Below are 18,406 nucleotides of genomic sequence, written 5' to 3'. Positions count from 1 at the left end.
AACGTTCAGTACACCGGTACAGATCATCTATACTGTTTCAGGAATTTCATGAAATTCTGCTTAATGGTCTTATATCTCTCTCTCCCTTCCTCTCCGGACGCACAGGGTCGTCAGTTCATAAATGTGATAGATCTGGAGGATGGGGCTCTGCTACAGGAGTTGACATCGTGCCCCCGCCCTGCGGTGCGGGATCATAACGTCAACCCCTCTCAGCCCTCTCCCCCCACCTCAGCACAGCTCCACCTGCTGGCAGCCTCCGTCACCAACTCAGCCCCTTCGGAACTCACTGCAGACACCAGCACAGAGGACGACCAACCCCAAGCTCAGCCAGATGGTCTGAGTCAATATAATCGATTCACTCTGCTAAAACAACAGAGTTGTACTCCGTATATTGTCTCTGTCTGTAATATGTCCTGTGTCTCCTCCAGGCTTCTCTGTAGCGTCCCTTCCAGCTGCCCACCCTGAGCCCAGTGGAGACCCAGTGACTCGCAGTCTGCTGCAGGAGAGGAGAGCCCCAGGCCGCTCCCTGGAGACCCATCGCGGAGCTCCATCCAGGGCCCCAGTGATCCAGGCGTCTGCCCGTCTGTCTGAGATGGACGCCCAGCTAGCTGCCTTGCAGAACATTGCAGATCACATGGAGAGCGAGTTTGCCAATACCAGACTGGTAACGTAGCTTTGGGATTTACATATCTACACCTCATCCTGCCTGTGTCCACTTGTCGGCCTGATGATTGGCAAGTCAGTGAGTCTGCTGATAGTCCGTATGTGTAAAATGAAGTATTCCCTCTCTTAGCTGGTGAGCACCATTGAGACTCTGGGTCCTGCCATGGTTCCTGAAAGGGTGGAGGGAAGAACACCAGTGAACAAGACAGTCACTCTGGACGCCTCACCAGAAGGTCAGATCCACAGTTAAGGCGTCTGCATTCATAGGTTAGGTTTGCTTCTAGCAGAATTCGGGCTAGGCGACGCGGACGCCTCTGCTCGCATACTCCTTTCAAAAATGTGCATGGAAACTAGTTGTCTCTCTTAGAATGTCAACACACGTTTCATTGAAGAACCCCGTCCATAGTTCCCACTCCTACTCGGAGTAGTACTTTTGACAAGTCACAGAAGAAGGGGCGTGGACTTCAGCTACTGAACTTCGACTTGTGTGCTCAAACAGCCTAAAAAATAAAAATAAACTGCCGTACTCCAAAACGTAACCAAATGTTGCCATAATATATGCGCTAACCGTTACGACGTGGAAGCGTGCGCCAGGCTTAAAACGCTTGACACCAGACCAAACTTCTTGACACCAGACAACAACAACAGTTCTGCCATACCCCCCCTGACTCTGTATGTGTGTGTATCCTCTCCATTTGAGCAGGGTGGAGATCACATCTGTCCGTGCACCATGACCTTGAGCTAGCGGGTCTTCGACAGGAAGAGGAGGAGGAGGAAGGACCTGATAGTGTCGTAGTCAGCTCTGCTCCTTGGGGTGTGAAACAGCCCTTCTCTCTTTCTCCTCACACTCCTGCCGTCCAGACCCTGCACCAGCCCACACCAACAGGTATAGCAGCACTCTCCAGCAAGCATTCCCACTGTGGGAATAGAGTTGTGCTCATAAAACAATTCATAACATGTGTCAACCGATCGCTATTAGCTTACCTTGTCATGGCATTGTTGATATATTATTGGCCATTGGATCCAATGGAAATATCTCCCTAGTAGATAATGGTGAGCCATGATGGTGTTAGTGTGATTGTAGTTCTTATGAGTCCCTAGTGGTTCGGCAGGTGGTAGTGGTCTGTTGTGCCGTTTCCAGTTACCAGGCTACCATCTAATACTCCTGTTACTGGCTCACCACAGCTGTAACTTTAGTGTCTGTCTACCCGAGCACCACACATCCCTGCTTTGTGCCTCTAACCAGGCTGTCTGACCTGAGGTCTACAGTATATCAACTGGGGGATCAGTCTGTGGTTGAATGGCATCTCTGTCTTGTCTGTGGTTGCAGGCCTGTGGTTGTCTCCCGTCAGACCAGAACCAGAGCAGCGTGTGTGGGACATGGGTCAAGGTGAGAGCCGTGTCAACACACACTGTCACACACACCTGGCTGGGACTCACTGCTGTTACCTAACTCTGCATACGCACTTGTGCTGTAACCGATAGAGACTGCGAGTGGACACCTGTCGTTCTGCCCCTGAACAAGGCAGTTAACCCACTGTTCCTAGGCCGTTATTGAAAATAAGAATTTGTTCTTAACTGACTTGCCTAGTAAAATAAAGGTAAAATAAAAATAAAAAAATTCAAAAGCTGCTACATCCCACATACAGGCACGCTCACCTTGTAATGGTACACCTGGTACTTGCATGTCTCTGGTTTGTGCTAGTTTGTGTTTCAGGTCGACATACTTGGAAGAGACATTGGACGGCTGCACAACTCAGCCCCTTGCAGCAGCATTCAGATCTGTATCATCCTACTTAGTAAGCTGTATGTTGATTGTGTTCCTCTTGCAGATTTGACAGACACTATGGATGGAGCACCTGGAAAGTAAGTATGTGAAAACTGATATCGGTAATCTATTTAGGAACATGTTAAATGATCACTGTTGGTTACCCTCTGTGTGAGCATTATTCCATAGATGTAGATGTGATTGTGGTTTATTATTCTCCTGCCTTTCCTGTCTTCCTCAGATGGGCAGAGGAGACTCTGGGTCTCAGTGGACTGAGTGATGTGGCAGACATCTTGGCGGAGTTGGTGAGGGAGGGAGGCATCTCCCCCACGGCACTGGGACTGTCGCACACCCAAGCTGCCCACCTCAACAGGTAGGAACCTTCACGGTGAACAGCTCTAAACCTACTCCTCCTCTGATTGTCACCATCTCGAGCACTTTTTACTGGCTCTCAGCAGTGATGTGTTTGTGATTGACAGCAGGCTGGACCAGCAACAGAGCGGCAGGGCGGGACAGAGGGGCATGCGAGCAGAGGAGGAGAGGCGAGAGCTGAGGGTTTGGATGAGAAGGAAACAGAGGGAGAAACTGGTTGAGTACCGCAGACAGAGGGAGGAGAAGAGGGAGAGGGAACGCAAACCCTTCTCGGCCCCAGTCACACTGGTGAGAGGCTTCTGACTCGCATTTACATTCTGTGTCCTGATTAGTTTTTCAGTGCCTTCATTCAAACACCATTTCTCTTCACAGAAACCAACGTCCAAAGATATAAACATCAATAAGAAAATCAAGGAAGAGAAAGACAAGTATGAGCACGAACACAGATACAGACATACAGATAGATACACTACCGTTTAAAAGTTTGGGGTCACTTAGAAATGTCCTTGTTTTTGAAAGAAAAACACTTTTTTTCTCCTTCATTTAAAATAACATCAAATTGAACAGATTGTTAATGTTGTAAACGACAATTGTAGCTGGAAACGGCAGATTTTTTAAAAATGGAATATCTACATAGGTGTACAGTGGCCCATTATCAGCAACCATCACTCCTGTGTTCCAATGGCACGTTGTGTTAGCTAATCCAAGTTGATCATTTTAAAAGGCTAATTGATCATTATAAAACCCTTTTGCAATTATGTTAGCACAGCTGAAATATGTTGTCCTGATTTAAAGAAGCAATAAAACTGGCCTACACGGTAGTGTACATGCAAGTGTTCCAAGTATTAGAAGTGTGTATGTGTGTTGATATGTTGTGTATTTGGACCGTTAGGACGGTTCTGCTGGAGCACCACAATCAGCGGGCCCGCGATGCCTGTAGTCTGATCACAGACCTCCTCACCACCCCACTGACCCTGCCCACTAACGCCAACCGCACCCTGAACCTACCCTCCACCTCCCCACGACCCTCTTCCACACGACCCCTTACAGCTCAGACTGTCGGCAGCACCCGCAGCAGCCCCAGGTACACCTCGTAGGGTATTCACATCTGGGTGTTTTTTAAGAACAATTTGATTTCAACAAATGTGTCTAAAACTGTAATGAGAGGGATAGAGGATGAACCTTGTCGTTCTGTGACGTCCCAGAGGTCGTAGTCTGTCTGTTGGGGGGAGGAGGAGGACAAGTACCAAACCCCAGACTGGGAGAGCCCGCTCCCTCTCCTCTCCAGGGGTGACACCACGTTCAGAAAGACGTCCTGCGTCGTCAGGGGGGCAGGAGACACTGACTTCCAGATTGGGACTGCACAGACCAGGTTAAGGCTTCTACCATCCACTAACAATCTCTTTTGATTTCGGTGTTCTAAAAATATCTAGGGGCTTACGGTAACAGAATGTATTAATATGTGATGACCTGGGATCCATAGCATTTAGAATGTTTGGGTAGAATGTTGCCAGATGCAGTGACTGACCAGTGTGTCTGTTTCCTGGGCGTTAGCGAGTTTTCTGCCAGGGGACCGTCTCTCCCAGGTGACCCGGCGGGGTATGATCACAGACCTGAGGGGCAGGACTGGGACTGGGCCTAAGACACCCAGCCAGCAAGGTGAGACACTGCCAAGCTGTTGAGTAATCTTAGTAGCCAAGTTTAGGCAGGGTTGGGGAGTAACGGATTACATGTAAGGGATTACAAAAACCCAGTAACTGTAATCCGTTACCAGCCAAAATATTGTAAGCAGACTACAGATACTTTTGAAAAACTAGATGATTACTTTTGAATTCAGAAAGGATGTTTGAGAGATAACAAAAATCATCAACATTTCTCTGTTTACTCGATGACATTCAAATCAGCATTGAAAAAAGTGAAAGTTTAAGTGTGTTCCACCTGAGCGAATCTGACCACAAGTCAGAGACCACTATGATGACACACCAAATGTGTTTGATGGATCATGGGAAAAGAGCAGGAATAGGCTTTTGTAGGCTGCAGTCCAAGTTATGTCTTCCAATGGTGCGACTGCTGTCGGCATCCAAAGATTATCCAACTTGAATAAACGCTTGGAGGTAAGGATGACAGCAGTGGTGTAGTCTACGGCGATACGGATATCACTTATTATTGCTATCTACATAGCGCATTGATGTGAATCACACTGCTGCTCTCTCATTTAGCTATTTGCACCTTACGGATTGTGGTTGTTGTGGATGGCTGTTCACAAATCTAAATGTGTATTTGAACCCAATAATGGTTGAATTCAAGAAGTTTAAACTGCCTATCAATCATTGTTTTTGAAACCAGTGGACAGCCAGTGAAAAATGTGCTCTTGCAACAGCTGCATAGTGTGGATCCCAGCCTATGGAATAAAAGTGAGGTGTTCAATCTAATTCATGCTGATTAAAAAAAAAATCCATAGGCCTAATGGACACATGCTCAAACTAGCACACTTATGATAGACTTAGAGGGGTAATCTGTAGTTGCTACATCCATTTTTGGATTTATAAATGTCATACATACACACACAGTCAGTCAGTCAGTACCAATCAAAGGTTTGGACACGCCCACTCATTCAAGGGATTTTCATTATTTTTACTATTTTCTACATTTTCAAATAATAGTGAATACATCAAAACATGAAATACACATGTGGAATCATGTAGTAACAAAAAAAGTGTTAAACAAAGTGTTTTTTATATTTCAGATTATTCAAAGTAGCTATCCTTTGCCTTGATGACAGCTTTGCACATTCTTGGCATTCTCTCAATCAGCTTCACCTGGAATGCTTTTCCAACAGTCTTGAAGGAGTTCCCACATATGCTGAGCACTTGTTGGTTCCTTTTCCTTCACTCTGCGGTCCAACTCATCCCAAACCATCTTAATTGGGTTGAGGTCGGGTGATTGTGGAGGACAGGTCATCTGATGCAGCACTCCATCACTCTCCTTCTTGGTCAAATAGCTCTTACACAGCCTGGAGGTGTGTTGGGTCATTTTTCTGTTAAAAAAACAAATGAGAGTCCTAAGCGCAAACCAGATGGGATGGCGTATCGCTGCAGAATGCTATGGTAGCCATGCTGGTTAAGTGTGCCTTGAATTCTAAATAAATCACAGTGTCACCAGCAAAGCACCATCACACCACCTCTTCCATGCTTCTCGGTGGGAACCACACATGCGGAGATCATCCGTTCACCTACTCTGCATCTCACAAAGACAAGGTGGTTGGAACCAAAAATCTGAAATTTGGACTCATCAGACCAAAGGACAGATTTCCACCAGTCTAATGTCCATTGCTTGTGTTTCTTGGCCCAAGCAAGTCCTTTAGTGGTTTCTTTGCAGCAAGTCTCCTCAGAACAGTTAATGTTGAGATGTGTCTGTTACTTGAACTCTGAAGCATTTATTTGGGCTGCAATTTCTGAGGCTGGTAACTCTAATGAACTTAATCTCTGTAGCAGAGGTAACTCTGCGTCTTCCTTTCCTGTGGCAGTCCTCATGAGAGCATGTTTCATCATAACGCTTAATGGTTTTTGCGACTGCACTTGAAACTTTCAAAGTTTTTGAAATCTTCCTCATTGACTGACCTTCATGTCTTAAAGTAATGATGGACTGTCATTTCTCTTTGCTTATTTGAGCTGTTCTTGCCATAATATGCACTTGGTCTTTTAGCAAATAGGGCTATCTTCTGTATACCCCCCTACTTTGTCACAACACAACTGATTACCTCAAACGCATTAAGAAGGAAAGAAATTCCACAAATTCACTTTTAACATGGCACACCTGTTAATTTAAATGCATTCCAGGTGACTACCTCATGAAGCTGGTTGAGAGAATGCCAAGAGTGTGCAAAGCTGTCATCAAGGCAAAGGGTGGCTACTTCGAAGAATCTGTTATTTGTTTAATACTTTTTTTTGTTTACAACATGATTCCACATGTGTTATTTCATAATTTTGATGTCTTCACTATTCTACAATGTAGAAAATAGTTTAAAAAAATAAAAACCCTGGAAAGAGCAGGTGTGTCCCACATTTTGACTGGTACTGTATATCCATTGATTCTTGAAGAATATAACTTATAAATGCCTCATGAGCTTAGTTCAACTGTCACACTCCATGAGAACGCACAATATAAGCGTGTGTTTTTCCAATGTTTGTATAGCCTCATAACATGGTTAAAACAATAATTTTGATGTCATGGACGGTCAGTCCTTGTATCCATAGCGCTGTCTATTAATCTCAGAGTGGTTACATTTCTCCAAGCCCATCCCTCAGCTTTTTACCAAAACAGAGGCGGAGCGACAGTTTTTGTTATTGTTCAATCTGTGGATTTGCCATTTAAACAGCTGTTTTCTCTGCTACCGCACGGCAAGCGGTACCAAAGCACCAAGTCTAGGACTGAAAGGCTCCTCAACAGCTTCTACCACCAAGCCATTAGAATGCTGACCAATTCATAAAAATCGCCATTGGACAATTTACATTCACTCCCCATCCCCTCTTATACACTGCTGCTACTTGTTTGTTTGTTACCTATGCATAGTCACTTCGCCCCCACCTACATGTACAGATTACCTCAACTAGCCTGTACCCCTGCACACTGACTCGGTACCGGTGCCCCCTGTATATAACCTTGTTATTGTTATTGTGTTATTTTAACCTACTTGGCAAATATTTTATTCTTCTTGAACTGCACTGTTGGTTAAGGGCTTGTAAGTAAGCATTTCACGGTAAAGTCTACACTTGTTGTATTCAGCGCATGTGGCAAAGTTTGATTTGATATTATCAAGACATCAAAGTGTCACCAACAAAAAGGTAAACAATAGGCCTATAGCAAATGCATCATATGGCATTCATTTTTTCACATGTAAATAGCACTTTTCAGTAGTGCTCAAAGCATGCCATTCCATGAGAGCAGCATTTATTTTTCAACTCGACTCAATGACCCCAATCAGTCCTCCATGACAACAAAATCATAAACAACACAGTATGGCTGGCTAATAAGTCCTTCGTTTTGGGGTTATGCTCAGGTAAAACAATTTGGCTAATCTATCCATATTTCTAAGTCCTATTCTTGAAGATCAAGAGGTATAACATTTATTGGAATGACTGGAATTCTGATAGACTGGTTTTTAATGTAAAGATATAATTTAATTGTATTATATGTAGTAGAAAGCGATGGTTTAGAAGAAGCCTACATAACCAACCCCTAAAGTAAAGTTTTACATCCATATATCACCAGCTATGTAAACTTTAACATTGATTTGCAATAGTTGTCGTTCAATTGTTGTCGTTCAATTGGTAACATTTTTGTCTTCTTCTAATGCCTCTTAAAGGGAAGTCATCTAAAAGTAACTGAATGTAATCAGATTACGTTACTGAGTTTAGGTAGTCCAAAAGTTGTTACTGATTACAATTTTTGGACAGGTAACTGTAACGGATTACATTTAGAAAGTAACCTACCCAACCCTGTGTTTAGGTAATATAGATTAAAGTTATACCCTGTTTCGCCCTGTAGAGTGGAGAAGAGAAGTGATCCAGTCGTCACCTGGACGGAGAGGTGGAGGAACAAGGGAGCAGAGAGAGACTGAAGAGAGGGAGGAGGAGGTGGTGAGCCCATGGAACCCCCCTCCAGAGATCTGCAGGTTGCTGGGGCTGGAGAACTCAGAGGGCCAGGGTGGTGTGGTGGCTAGAGCTGGGGGAACAGGGCTGGACAGACTGGATACCCTGTCAGAGAGCACTGGCAGCATCCTCAGCAAACTGGACTGGGCTGCCATTGAAAGCATTGTGGCCTCGGAAGGGGCCATTTGATTGACTTCGAGCATCCCCATCGGCATGCAGGAACGAGGATGACTATCTTGAGGGACAAGAGGAGGACAGGGTCACAAGGGAAGGATCACAACACAACATTAAAACCATTGATGTGCCTATATGCTGTGATATTACTTGAAAGTGTTTCAACTGTTCACGAGAGCATTTGGAGGGCAGTCAGTACTGTGTGTCTTGTCATGCATCCTTTTGGTACCAGCTTGTACCAGAGAATCAGCATCATCATATTGGTACTCATGCCATATCTTTGTATTGTATGAGTTTGTCATGTCTATTTTTGGAGATCCAGTGTGTGTATATGACATTTTTGTTTTGGGTTTTAAATACCTGCATATTTATTTATTTTTGTGTGAACATATATAACCAGCTGATGTGGGCGGCAGGTAGCCTAGTGATTAGAGTGTTGGACTAGTAACCGAAAGGTTGCACGATCGAAGCCTGAGCTGACAAGGTAAAAATCTGTCGTTCTGCTCCTGAACAAGGCAGTTAACCCACTGTTCCTAGGCCGTCATTGAAAATAATAAGAATTTGTTCTTAACTGATCTGCCTAGTTAAATAAAGGTAAAATAAAAAACATGTTGATTTCCACTCAGGAAAAAAATGAAATAGAGTTTGAATGTAGTCTTTGCTTTGTGGCATAGCTCAACATTTTTTTGAACTATTTTTATAAAGACTTTGATAGTACTAGAAAGGGTAAGAGTGACTTTTTTTTGTAAGATACAGAATCTGCACAAATGGTCAATGACTGGAAATGACAATATTATCAATAGCTAGAAATGACCACTATTTGGCAGTATTGGCGCTTTTGTTGAAATATTGAAGCAGCTTCCGGGTCACAGTTCAAGTAAACTTAAAAAAAACTAAAAAACATGGATCCTAACAAAACGGACAACGGTAAATGTTACGTTATTAGCTGTTTTTGGGGGGTCAATTTTATAATTAACCGAATAAATGGTTGCAGTGGACAATGTTCGCAGCAAGCATGATTATTCAATATAACGAATGTGAGAGAAATCATCCTGTTGTTGCTGCTAGCTAGCTTGTTTGGTAGCTAGTTAGCTGACGTTAGCTACTACATCATCTCTGGCTACGACTATTCTTTCAATGAACAATGCACTCCGAAATGTTTTCTTAATTAAACGGGTCCAACTGCAAAGTAGCTCAACCCAACAGAAGTTTGTGTCTTCGTGCAGTTTGTAATGCGCTAGGTAACGTTAGTCAAATGTATGTGTCATATGCATAGGATACACATGTACACAGACACAGTACAATGACACGCTTACTTGCAGTTTCACCTCAACAATGCGACAACAGTATAGTATGTTTTTAAAGCAATAAAGATCAAATAAAAATTCAATGGGAATGAAAATAAAATACAAAGGCACTCAAACAAGTACAATAGTTGTATGTGCGATGGGGGATATGGTGAGCAAAGTGTTTAAATTGTGCAATATTTTTTGCAATAGAAATCGTGTCGTATGTTTGTGCATAATATGTACATATGTGTGGGCGTGGGTGAGTGCATATGTGAGCTAGCTTGTGAAATACAATAGCCACTCTGGAGTGTAGTCAGTCTATCAGTAAATGATGTATACAGTCTGTCTGATTTTTTGTTAGTTCTTGGTGTGACAATGGTAACATTACGTATTGGCAATGGTAGTGATTTCATGTTGAGAGAAAGTAGTGAATGAATGAAGCAGCTAGTGTGATTGAATCCTTTTCTTGTCTTTTTTAGCGTCTGACCAGAGTGATGGAGATATGGCCTCTATCATGGGATTCTCTGGCTTTGGTAAGTGTTACTTCCATTGGCCTTCATATCAACCTGACGTCAACAACATATTCACCAGAAATGTATTTTAATAGGAGAGTACAGCATTTTCATACCAGCGTTCCGCTCTTCACTCCAGGAAAGAAAGCTCGCACCTTTGACCTGGATGCCATCTTTGAGCAGACCCGAAGAACAGCAATCGAGAGGAGTCAACAAGTATTAGGTTAGTGGCAAATAGCTACGTGCCCTTTAACTCAGTCTGTGTGTGTTTTAAGTGTCTAACCTCAGCTGTGTCTCCAGAGGAGAGGCAGAAAGAGGAAATTGGGGAGAACTCCCATACAGCCAAGGCATCAAGCTCCAAACAGAGAGACAGAGCCCCTGCCCCTGCACCCAGGTAACACAAACAATCCCATCCATCCTAACTGACCAATGACTTTCATATGCTCTGAGTTAAATTAACTGTGTGGGAGGGTCATTTCAAATTGAGTGTTATTACCAGTATGTGGGATTGGCTAGATTATTGAAACTCATGGGTCTCTATTACATACTACCCAACAGGAAGAAGGAGGAGAGCAGTAGTGGCAGCGGCAGCAGTGAGTCAGACTCTGACTCGGACCTTATTGGCCCCCCAGTGCCCAAACAACTGACTGGTCAGGAGGATGATGAGGACTTAGTGGGGCCACCACTACCACCAGGGTACAGAGGAAGCACAGCTGACGATGAAGACGACGACGACGATGATGATGATATGCAGGATGATGAAGATGATGTAAGTCTGTTTCCACTTATGACACAAGGAAACAACTAAACATTTTACAGTAGATTTGCTTGAGGCTAAAAACATCTGCTCCCGTACTATTGCTAAACCTTTACATAAGTACATACATTTCTGTCTGCAACAAACAATTTACATAAGCAGGCCAAAATAGTCTGCAACACTGAACATTTTTTACAGTCCTGAAGCCAAATATTTATTTACATGGTGTGTTCTTACTATGTTATACCACTGGAGGCCAGTACACTCTTAGCATTTCATGAGACTTGCTTTATCATTCCCTTTTACACAATAATGTATTGTGAGTCGACCCAGTGCAATCTTGGTGTACTGCTTGGGAAAGAAAGAGTTGGCTTTCTCACACCACCTCCTGATAAACCATAACAAAAAGCCATCATTTTAAAGTATGTAGGCCACCGAAATGCACCGCCCAAAGACACTTGGCCAGATGGTTTTCTCCTTAAAAAAGTGTTCTCCCTCATCTCCCCCTCTCTCTCTTTCTCTCTCGACGAGTAGTAAAAGTCTCTTTGCTGTGTGTATGTTATGAGTGATATAGGCCAGACACCCAGCGTTCTCAGAGCAGGTGTGATTTGAGGCCACCGTGGGGCTATGTGATGGATGGTGGCCTGTGACATGTCGGCCTCTGGTAATAACACGGCCCTCAGGCCAAACGCAGCCCTCCCATTGGGTGTAGGTGTAGCTAGTGGACCCTGCTGTGGGAGAAAACCAACCTGTAGCATATCACACAGCCCATTAAAGCTGAAATATTGTGTATGACAGAGTGCCAAGCAGCCCACTCCACCTTCATCCACACATGTATGACAGGCAACTTCCTGTCCCTCTCTCTCTCTCTCAGAGTCCAGTGAAGAAGATTCCAGACACTCATGAGATTACTCTGCAGCATGGCACCAAAACAGTAAGCATTTTCCAACTTTCCTCTCTTTAACACCCCTCTATGTTTATTAACTGCGGTGTTATATAACCTTTCCAAAGTGGATTCCAAACTGCTCATTGTTACTCATTGCACTCATGAGCCCGTTTAAATATAGCACCCATTAATTTGCATATTTCCCTCCTAGGACTCATTAACAATAGAACTGCCTGGCCTTTCAGTCTATCAGTACCCGCTAGAGAACGTTGCCGGGCCTCTCCTTTAGCATATGCATCAGATGCATATCAACCTGCAAGGTGCAGCAAACATAAGCACCAATGCTTGATAAATAGTGCATAAACTATTATAAACATATATTATTATTTGTTTACGGGGTAGATCAGCTTTAATATTGCAGATAGATTGTCGCTCCCATCATTGTAATTGTCTGCATCATTTCCAATCCCCCATATATTTTGTTGTTGTATATACTGTCTTGCCCAAAAGTTTTGAGAATGACACAAATATTAATTTTCACAAAGTCTGCTGCCTCAGTTTGTATGATGGCAATTTGAATATACTCCTGAATGTTATGAAGAGTGATCAGATGAATTGCAATTAATTGCAAAGTCCCTCTTTGCCATGCAAATGAACTGAATCCCAAAAAAACATTTCCACTGCATTTCAGCCCTGCCACAAAAGGACCAGCTGACATCATGTCAGTGATTCTCTCGTTAACACAGGTGTAAGTGTTGACGAGGACAAGGCTGGAGATCACTCTGTCATGCTGATTGAGTTCGAATAACAGACTGGAAGCTTCAAAAGGAGGGTGGTGCTTGGAATCATTGTTCTTCTCAACCATGGTTACCTGCAAAGAAACACGTGCCGTCATCATTGCTTTACACAAAAAGGGCTTCACAGGCAAGGATATTGCTGCCAGTAAGATTGCACCTAAATCAACCATTTATCAGATCATCAAGAACTTCAAGGAGAGCAGTTCAATTGTTGTGAAGAAGGCTTCAGGGCGCCCAAAAAAGTCCAAGCGCCAGGACCGTCTCCTAAAGTTGATTCAGCTGCGGGATCGGGGCACCACCAGTACAGAGCTTGCTCAGGAATGGCAGCAGGCAGGTATGAGTGCATCTGCACGCACAGTGAGGCGAAGACTTTTGGAGGATGGCCTGGTGTCAAGAAGGGCAGCAAAGAAGCCACTTCTTGTCAGGAAAAACATCAGGGATAGACTGATATTCTGTAAAAGGTACAGGGATTGGACTGCTGAGGACTGGTGTAAAGTCATTTTCTCTGATGAATCCCCTTTCCGATTGTTTGGGGCATCCGGAAAAAAGCTTGTCCGGAGAAGACAAGGTGAGCGCTACCATCAGTCCAGTGTCAAGCCAATGGTAAAGCATCCTGAGACCATTCATGTGTGGGATTGCTTCTCAGCCAAGGGAGTGGGCTCACTCACAATTTTGCCTAAGAACACAGCCATGAATAAAGAATGGTACCAACACATCCTCCGAGAGCAACTTCTCCCAACCATCCAGGAACAGTTTGGTGACAAACAATGCCTTTTCCTGCATGATGGAGCACCTTGCCATAAGGCAAAAGTGATAACTAAGTGGCTCAGGTAACAAAGCATCGATATTTTGGGTCCATGGCCAGGAAACTCCTTAGACCTTAATCCCATTGAGAACTTGTGGTCAATCCTCAAGAGGCGGGTGGACAAACAAAACCCCACAAATTCTGACAAACTCCAAGCATTGATTATGCAAGAATGGGCTGCCATCAGTCAGGATGTGGCCCAGATGTTAATTGACAGCATGCCCGGGCGGATTGCAGAGGTCTTGAAAAAGAAGGGTCAACACTGCAAATATTGACTCTTTGCATCAACTTCATGTAATTGTCAATAAAAGCCTTTGACACTTATGAAATGCTTGTAATTATACTTCAGTATTCCATAGTAACATCTGACAAAAATATCTAAAGACACTGAAGCAGCAAACTTTGTGGAAATTAATATTTGTCATTCTCAAATCTTTTGGCCACGACTACAGTACTAGTCAAAAGTTTGGACACACCTACTCATTCAAGGGTTTTTCTATATTTTTTACTATTGTAGAATAATATCGAAGACATCGAAACAATGAAATAACATTTGGAATCATGTAGTTACCAAAAAAGTGTTAAACAAATCAAAATATATTTTATATAGTAGCCACCCTTAGCCTTAATGACAGCTTTGCACGCTCTTGGCATTCACTCAACCAGCTTCATGAGGTAGTCACCTGGAATGCGTTTCAATTAACAGGTGTGCCTTGTTAAAAGTTAATTTGTGGAATTTCTTTCCTTAATGCATTTGAGCCAATCAGTTGTCTTGTGACAATGTATTGGGGGGTATACAGAGAGAGCCCTATTTGGTCAAATACCAAGTCCATATTATGGAAAGAACAGCTCAAATGAGCAAAGAGAAATAACAGACCGTCATTACTTTAAGACCTGAAGGATAAGTTAGAGTTAACTGCACCTCAGATTGCAGCCCAAATAAATGCTTCACAGAGTTCAATTAACAGACACATCTCAACATCAACTGTTCAGAGGAGACTGCATGAATCAGGCCTTCATGGTCGAATTGCTCCAAAGAAACCACTACTGAAGGACACTAATAATTAGAAGAGACTTGCTTGGGCCAAGAAATGCGAGCAATGGACATTAGACCGGTGGAAATCTGTCCTTTGGTCTGATGAGTCCAAATTTGAGATTTTGGTTCCAACTTCCTATCGTAGGGGAACAGATGATCTCCGCATGTGTGGTTCCCACCGTGAAGCATGGAGAAGGTGTGATGGTGTGGGGGTGCTCTGCTGGTGACACTGTCAGAGATTTATTTGGAATTCATGGCACACTTAACCAGCATGGCTACCACAGCATTCTGCAGCGATACGCCATCCCATCTGGTTTGTGCTTAGTGGGATTATCATTTGTTTTTCAACAGTACAATGACCCAACACACCTCCAGACTGTGTAAGGGCTATTTGACCATGGAGAGGGATGGAGTGCTGCATCAGATGACCTGGCCTCCACAATCACCCAACCTCAACCCAATTGAGATGGTTTGGGATGAGTTGGACCGCAGAGTGAAGGACAAGCAGCCAACAAGTGCTCAGCATATGTGGGAAATCCTTCAAGACTGTTGGAAAAGCATTCCTCATGAAGCTGTTTGAGAGAATGCCAAGAGTGTACATAGCTCTCATAAAGGCTCTTTGAAGAATCTAAAATATAAAATATTTTGATTTGTTTAACCGTTTTTTTTGGTTACTACATGATTCCATATGTGTTCATAGTTTTCATTTATTTTTTATTTTTTTAATGAGTAGGTGTTCTAAAACTTTTGACCAGTGTGTGTGTGTGTATATATACAGATTCCGTCTCTCACAGTTGAAGTGTACCTATGATAAAAATTACAGATCTCTACATGCTTTGTAAGTAGGAAAACCTGCAACATCGGCAGTGTATCAAATACTTGTTCTCCCCACTGTACATATATACATACATACATACATACATACATACATACATACATACATACATACATACATACATACATACATACATAGTTGAAGTCGGAAGTGCCTCTTTGCTTGACATCATGGGAAAATCAAAAGAAATTAGCCAAGACCTCAGAAAAAAAATCGTAGACCTCCACAAGTCTGGTTCATCCTTGGGAGCAATTTCTAAATGCCTGAAGGTACCACGCTCATCTGTACAAACAATATTACGCAATTATAAACATTATGGGACCACGCAGCCGTCATACCGCTCAGGATGGAGACGCTGTGATGAACGTACTTTGGTGCGAAAAGTGCAAATCAATCCCAGAGCAACAACAAAGGACATTGTGAAGATGCTGGAGGAAACAGGTGCAAAAGCATCTATATCCACAGTAAAACGAGTCCAATATCGACATAACCTGAAAGGCAGCTCAGCAAGGAAGAAGCCACTGCTCCAAAACCGCCATAAAAAGCCAGACTACGGTTTGCAACTGCACATGGGGACAAAGATCATACTTTTTGGAGAAATGTCCTCTGGTCTGATGAAACAAAAATAGAACTGTTTGGTCATAATGACCATCGTTATGTTTGGAGGAAAAAGGGGGAGGCTTGCAAGCTGAAGAAGAATACCATCCCAACCGTGAATCACGGGGGTGGCAGCATCATGTTGTGTGGGTGGTTTGCTGCAGGAGGGACTGGTGCACTTCACAAAATAGATGGCATCATGAGGAAAGAAAATTAGGTGGGTATATTGAAGCAACATCTCAAGACATCAGTCAGGAAGTTAAAGCTTGGTCAGGAAGTTAAAACTTTGGAAGCATACTTCCAAAGTTGTGGCAAAACGGCTTAAGGACAACAAAGTCAAGGTATTGGAGTGGCCATCGCAAAGCCCTGACCTCAATCCCATAGAAAATTTGTGGGCAGAACTGAAAAAGCGTGTGCGAGCAAGGAGGCCTATAAACCTGACTCAGTTACACCAGCTCTGTCAGGAGGAATGGGCCAAAATTCACCCAACTTATTGTGGGAGTCTTGTGGAAGGCTACCTGAACCGTTTGACCCAAGTTAAACAATTAAGGCAATGCTACCAAATACTTATTGAGTGTATGTAAACTTTTAACCCTCGGGGAATGTGATGAAATAAATAAAAGCTGAAATAAATCACTCTACTATTATTCTGAGATTTCACATTCTTAAAATACAGTGGTGATCCTAACTGACCTAAGACAGGGAATTTTTACTAGGATTAAATGTCAGGAATTGTGAAAAACTGAGTTTAAATGTATTCGGCTAAGGTGTATGTAAACTTCCGACTACAACGGTGTATATCTATATATTATAAAGGATTAATTTCATGAATAATTATTTGTGGAAATAGATCAATAAAAAAAACAACAACACACAAGTCATTTGTTTTGAGTCAAGAATATGTTTTGTGTATTTCTACAATGACCTAGAAACAACTTAGGCCAGTAGCCTACATTTCAGTGTAATCCATTTGATCAACTTTATTTGTAGATTTGATTAGTAATAGAGTAATTAAATAATAGTATAATGAATTAGTATATTATAATTTAATAGTATAGTAATTACATTTACATTTAAGTCATTTAGCAGACGCTCTTATCCAGAGCGACTTACAAATTGGAAAGTTCATACACATTCATCCTGGTCCCCCCGTGGGAATTGAACCCTGGTCCCCCCGTGGGAATTGAACCCACAACCCTGGCGTTGCCAGCGCCATGCTCTACCAACTGAGCCACACGGGACCATTCATAATTAATGAATGAATATTATAATTAAATAGTATTACTAGTTTTCAGCCAGGTTAAATGATTTGCTGTATTCCTAAACAAAAGCGTCAGTGCATGAACAATTGTAAAGGATGAATTGCATAAATAAATAACATATTTGAATTTTAAGTTCATTATGTTACTAGTTTTTGCACAGTAGCCAGAGCAATGCTGCTGCGCGTGTGGTCATGTGATGAATACATGGACAGCACTGATATTCTTGGAAATAGAGCTGCACCTCTTGAATTATGAGAGTTATTTGACAAAGGTAAGTGTAATAGAAATGCCAGAATATCTTCTTTCAGATACTGTATAGAAATCAAAGTGTTTTACCTGCATGTGGCTCTGAAGGAGGATTCGATAAAGTGATGATCCTTTCCCTGCCTCTGTAAATTACAAGATGCGCCCATCTCTTCATGTTCAATTTGACAACTGATAGGCCTAATATTGTCACTCATCAGATTATTGACAAATGTAATTCTGTGTATAGGCTAACTCTTATGTGTGAAATTAGTTTGGGTACATTGTGTAGTTTCGATGGCCGGCTGTGCAGTCTGACTGGCATCGTTTGTCATCATGAAGTTGGATAGAGTTAAGGATGTGTTTTGTATTATTCTAAAGTACTACTGCAACACACAGCATGTTTTAATTTCCCTTACAATACATTTGATTAGTAATAAAGTTACAGTAAATAAAACAGTCCCGTAACAGCTTCTTTTTACAAAGTAAAATGTAAAAGAGAATGGTATCAACTCACAAGTCGCGCGGTCAAATTATTATCATGAGCTCCAACGCTGATAAATAGGCATAACACAAACTCATTACACTATTGTCTTTCTAAATGAAATCAACCTCTTCACCCTCCTTATCATTCAGTTAGGCCTAATTTAAATTCAACTGTGAAGTAAGGTGAACTATTATCGCCCATCCATCCATTTGTCATTCATTCAATGAGGAGAGAGAGACGCATTAGCGCCTGGCTGGGTACCAACAGCGTCT

General features: G+C 42.6%; 2 protein-coding genes and 1 non-coding gene across 3 annotated transcripts in view; 2 read left to right on the top strand and 1 right to left on the bottom strand.

The window, feature by feature from the left end:
* Positions 1–9,107, top strand: part of cplane1 (ciliogenesis and planar polarity effector 1) — a 29,595-nt gene extending 20,488 nt beyond the window's left edge. Inside the window, exons 32-44 of the mRNA XM_038970127.1 lie at positions 106–334; positions 429–664; positions 794–896; positions 1,367–1,549; positions 1,994–2,053; positions 2,496–2,529; positions 2,673–2,804; positions 2,911–3,091; positions 3,176–3,231; positions 3,696–3,887; positions 4,009–4,175; positions 4,358–4,462; positions 8,351–9,107. Of these exons, the coding sequence (XP_038826055.1) occupies positions 106–334; positions 429–664; positions 794–896; positions 1,367–1,549; positions 1,994–2,053; positions 2,496–2,529; positions 2,673–2,804; positions 2,911–3,091; positions 3,176–3,231; positions 3,696–3,887; positions 4,009–4,175; positions 4,358–4,462; positions 8,351–8,643 (1,971 nt within the window). The 3' untranslated portion in view covers positions 8,644–9,107. The remainder of the gene's footprint in view (positions 1–105; positions 335–428; positions 665–793; positions 897–1,366; positions 1,550–1,993; positions 2,054–2,495; positions 2,530–2,672; positions 2,805–2,910; positions 3,092–3,175; positions 3,232–3,695; positions 3,888–4,008; positions 4,176–4,357; positions 4,463–8,350) is intronic.
* A 370-nt stretch (positions 9,108–9,477) lies between these two features.
* Positions 9,478–18,406, top strand: part of LOC120026274 (WD repeat-containing protein 70) — an 85,034-nt gene continuing 76,105 nt past the window's right edge. The window contains exons 1-6 of the mRNA XM_038971101.1: positions 9,478–9,555; positions 10,397–10,450; positions 10,569–10,652; positions 10,730–10,823; positions 10,988–11,198; positions 12,061–12,120. Of these exons, the coding sequence (XP_038827029.1) occupies positions 9,531–9,555; positions 10,397–10,450; positions 10,569–10,652; positions 10,730–10,823; positions 10,988–11,198; positions 12,061–12,120 (528 nt within the window). The 5' untranslated portion in view covers positions 9,478–9,530. The remainder of the gene's footprint in view (positions 9,556–10,396; positions 10,451–10,568; positions 10,653–10,729; positions 10,824–10,987; positions 11,199–12,060; positions 12,121–18,406) is intronic.
* Positions 17,309–17,385, bottom strand: trnaa-ggc. The gene has a single exon. It is a non-coding gene; the product is annotated as a tRNA-Ala (tRNA).

The sequence above is a fragment of the Salvelinus namaycush genome, chromosome 31 (genome assembly GCF_016432855.1).
Source record: "Salvelinus namaycush isolate Seneca chromosome 31, SaNama_1.0, whole genome shotgun sequence".
Lineage (NCBI taxonomy): Eukaryota > Metazoa > Chordata > Actinopteri > Salmoniformes > Salmonidae > Salvelinus > Salvelinus namaycush.
Note: the sequence above shows the minus strand (reverse complement) of the source record. Positions and strands in the feature narration are given on the sequence as shown.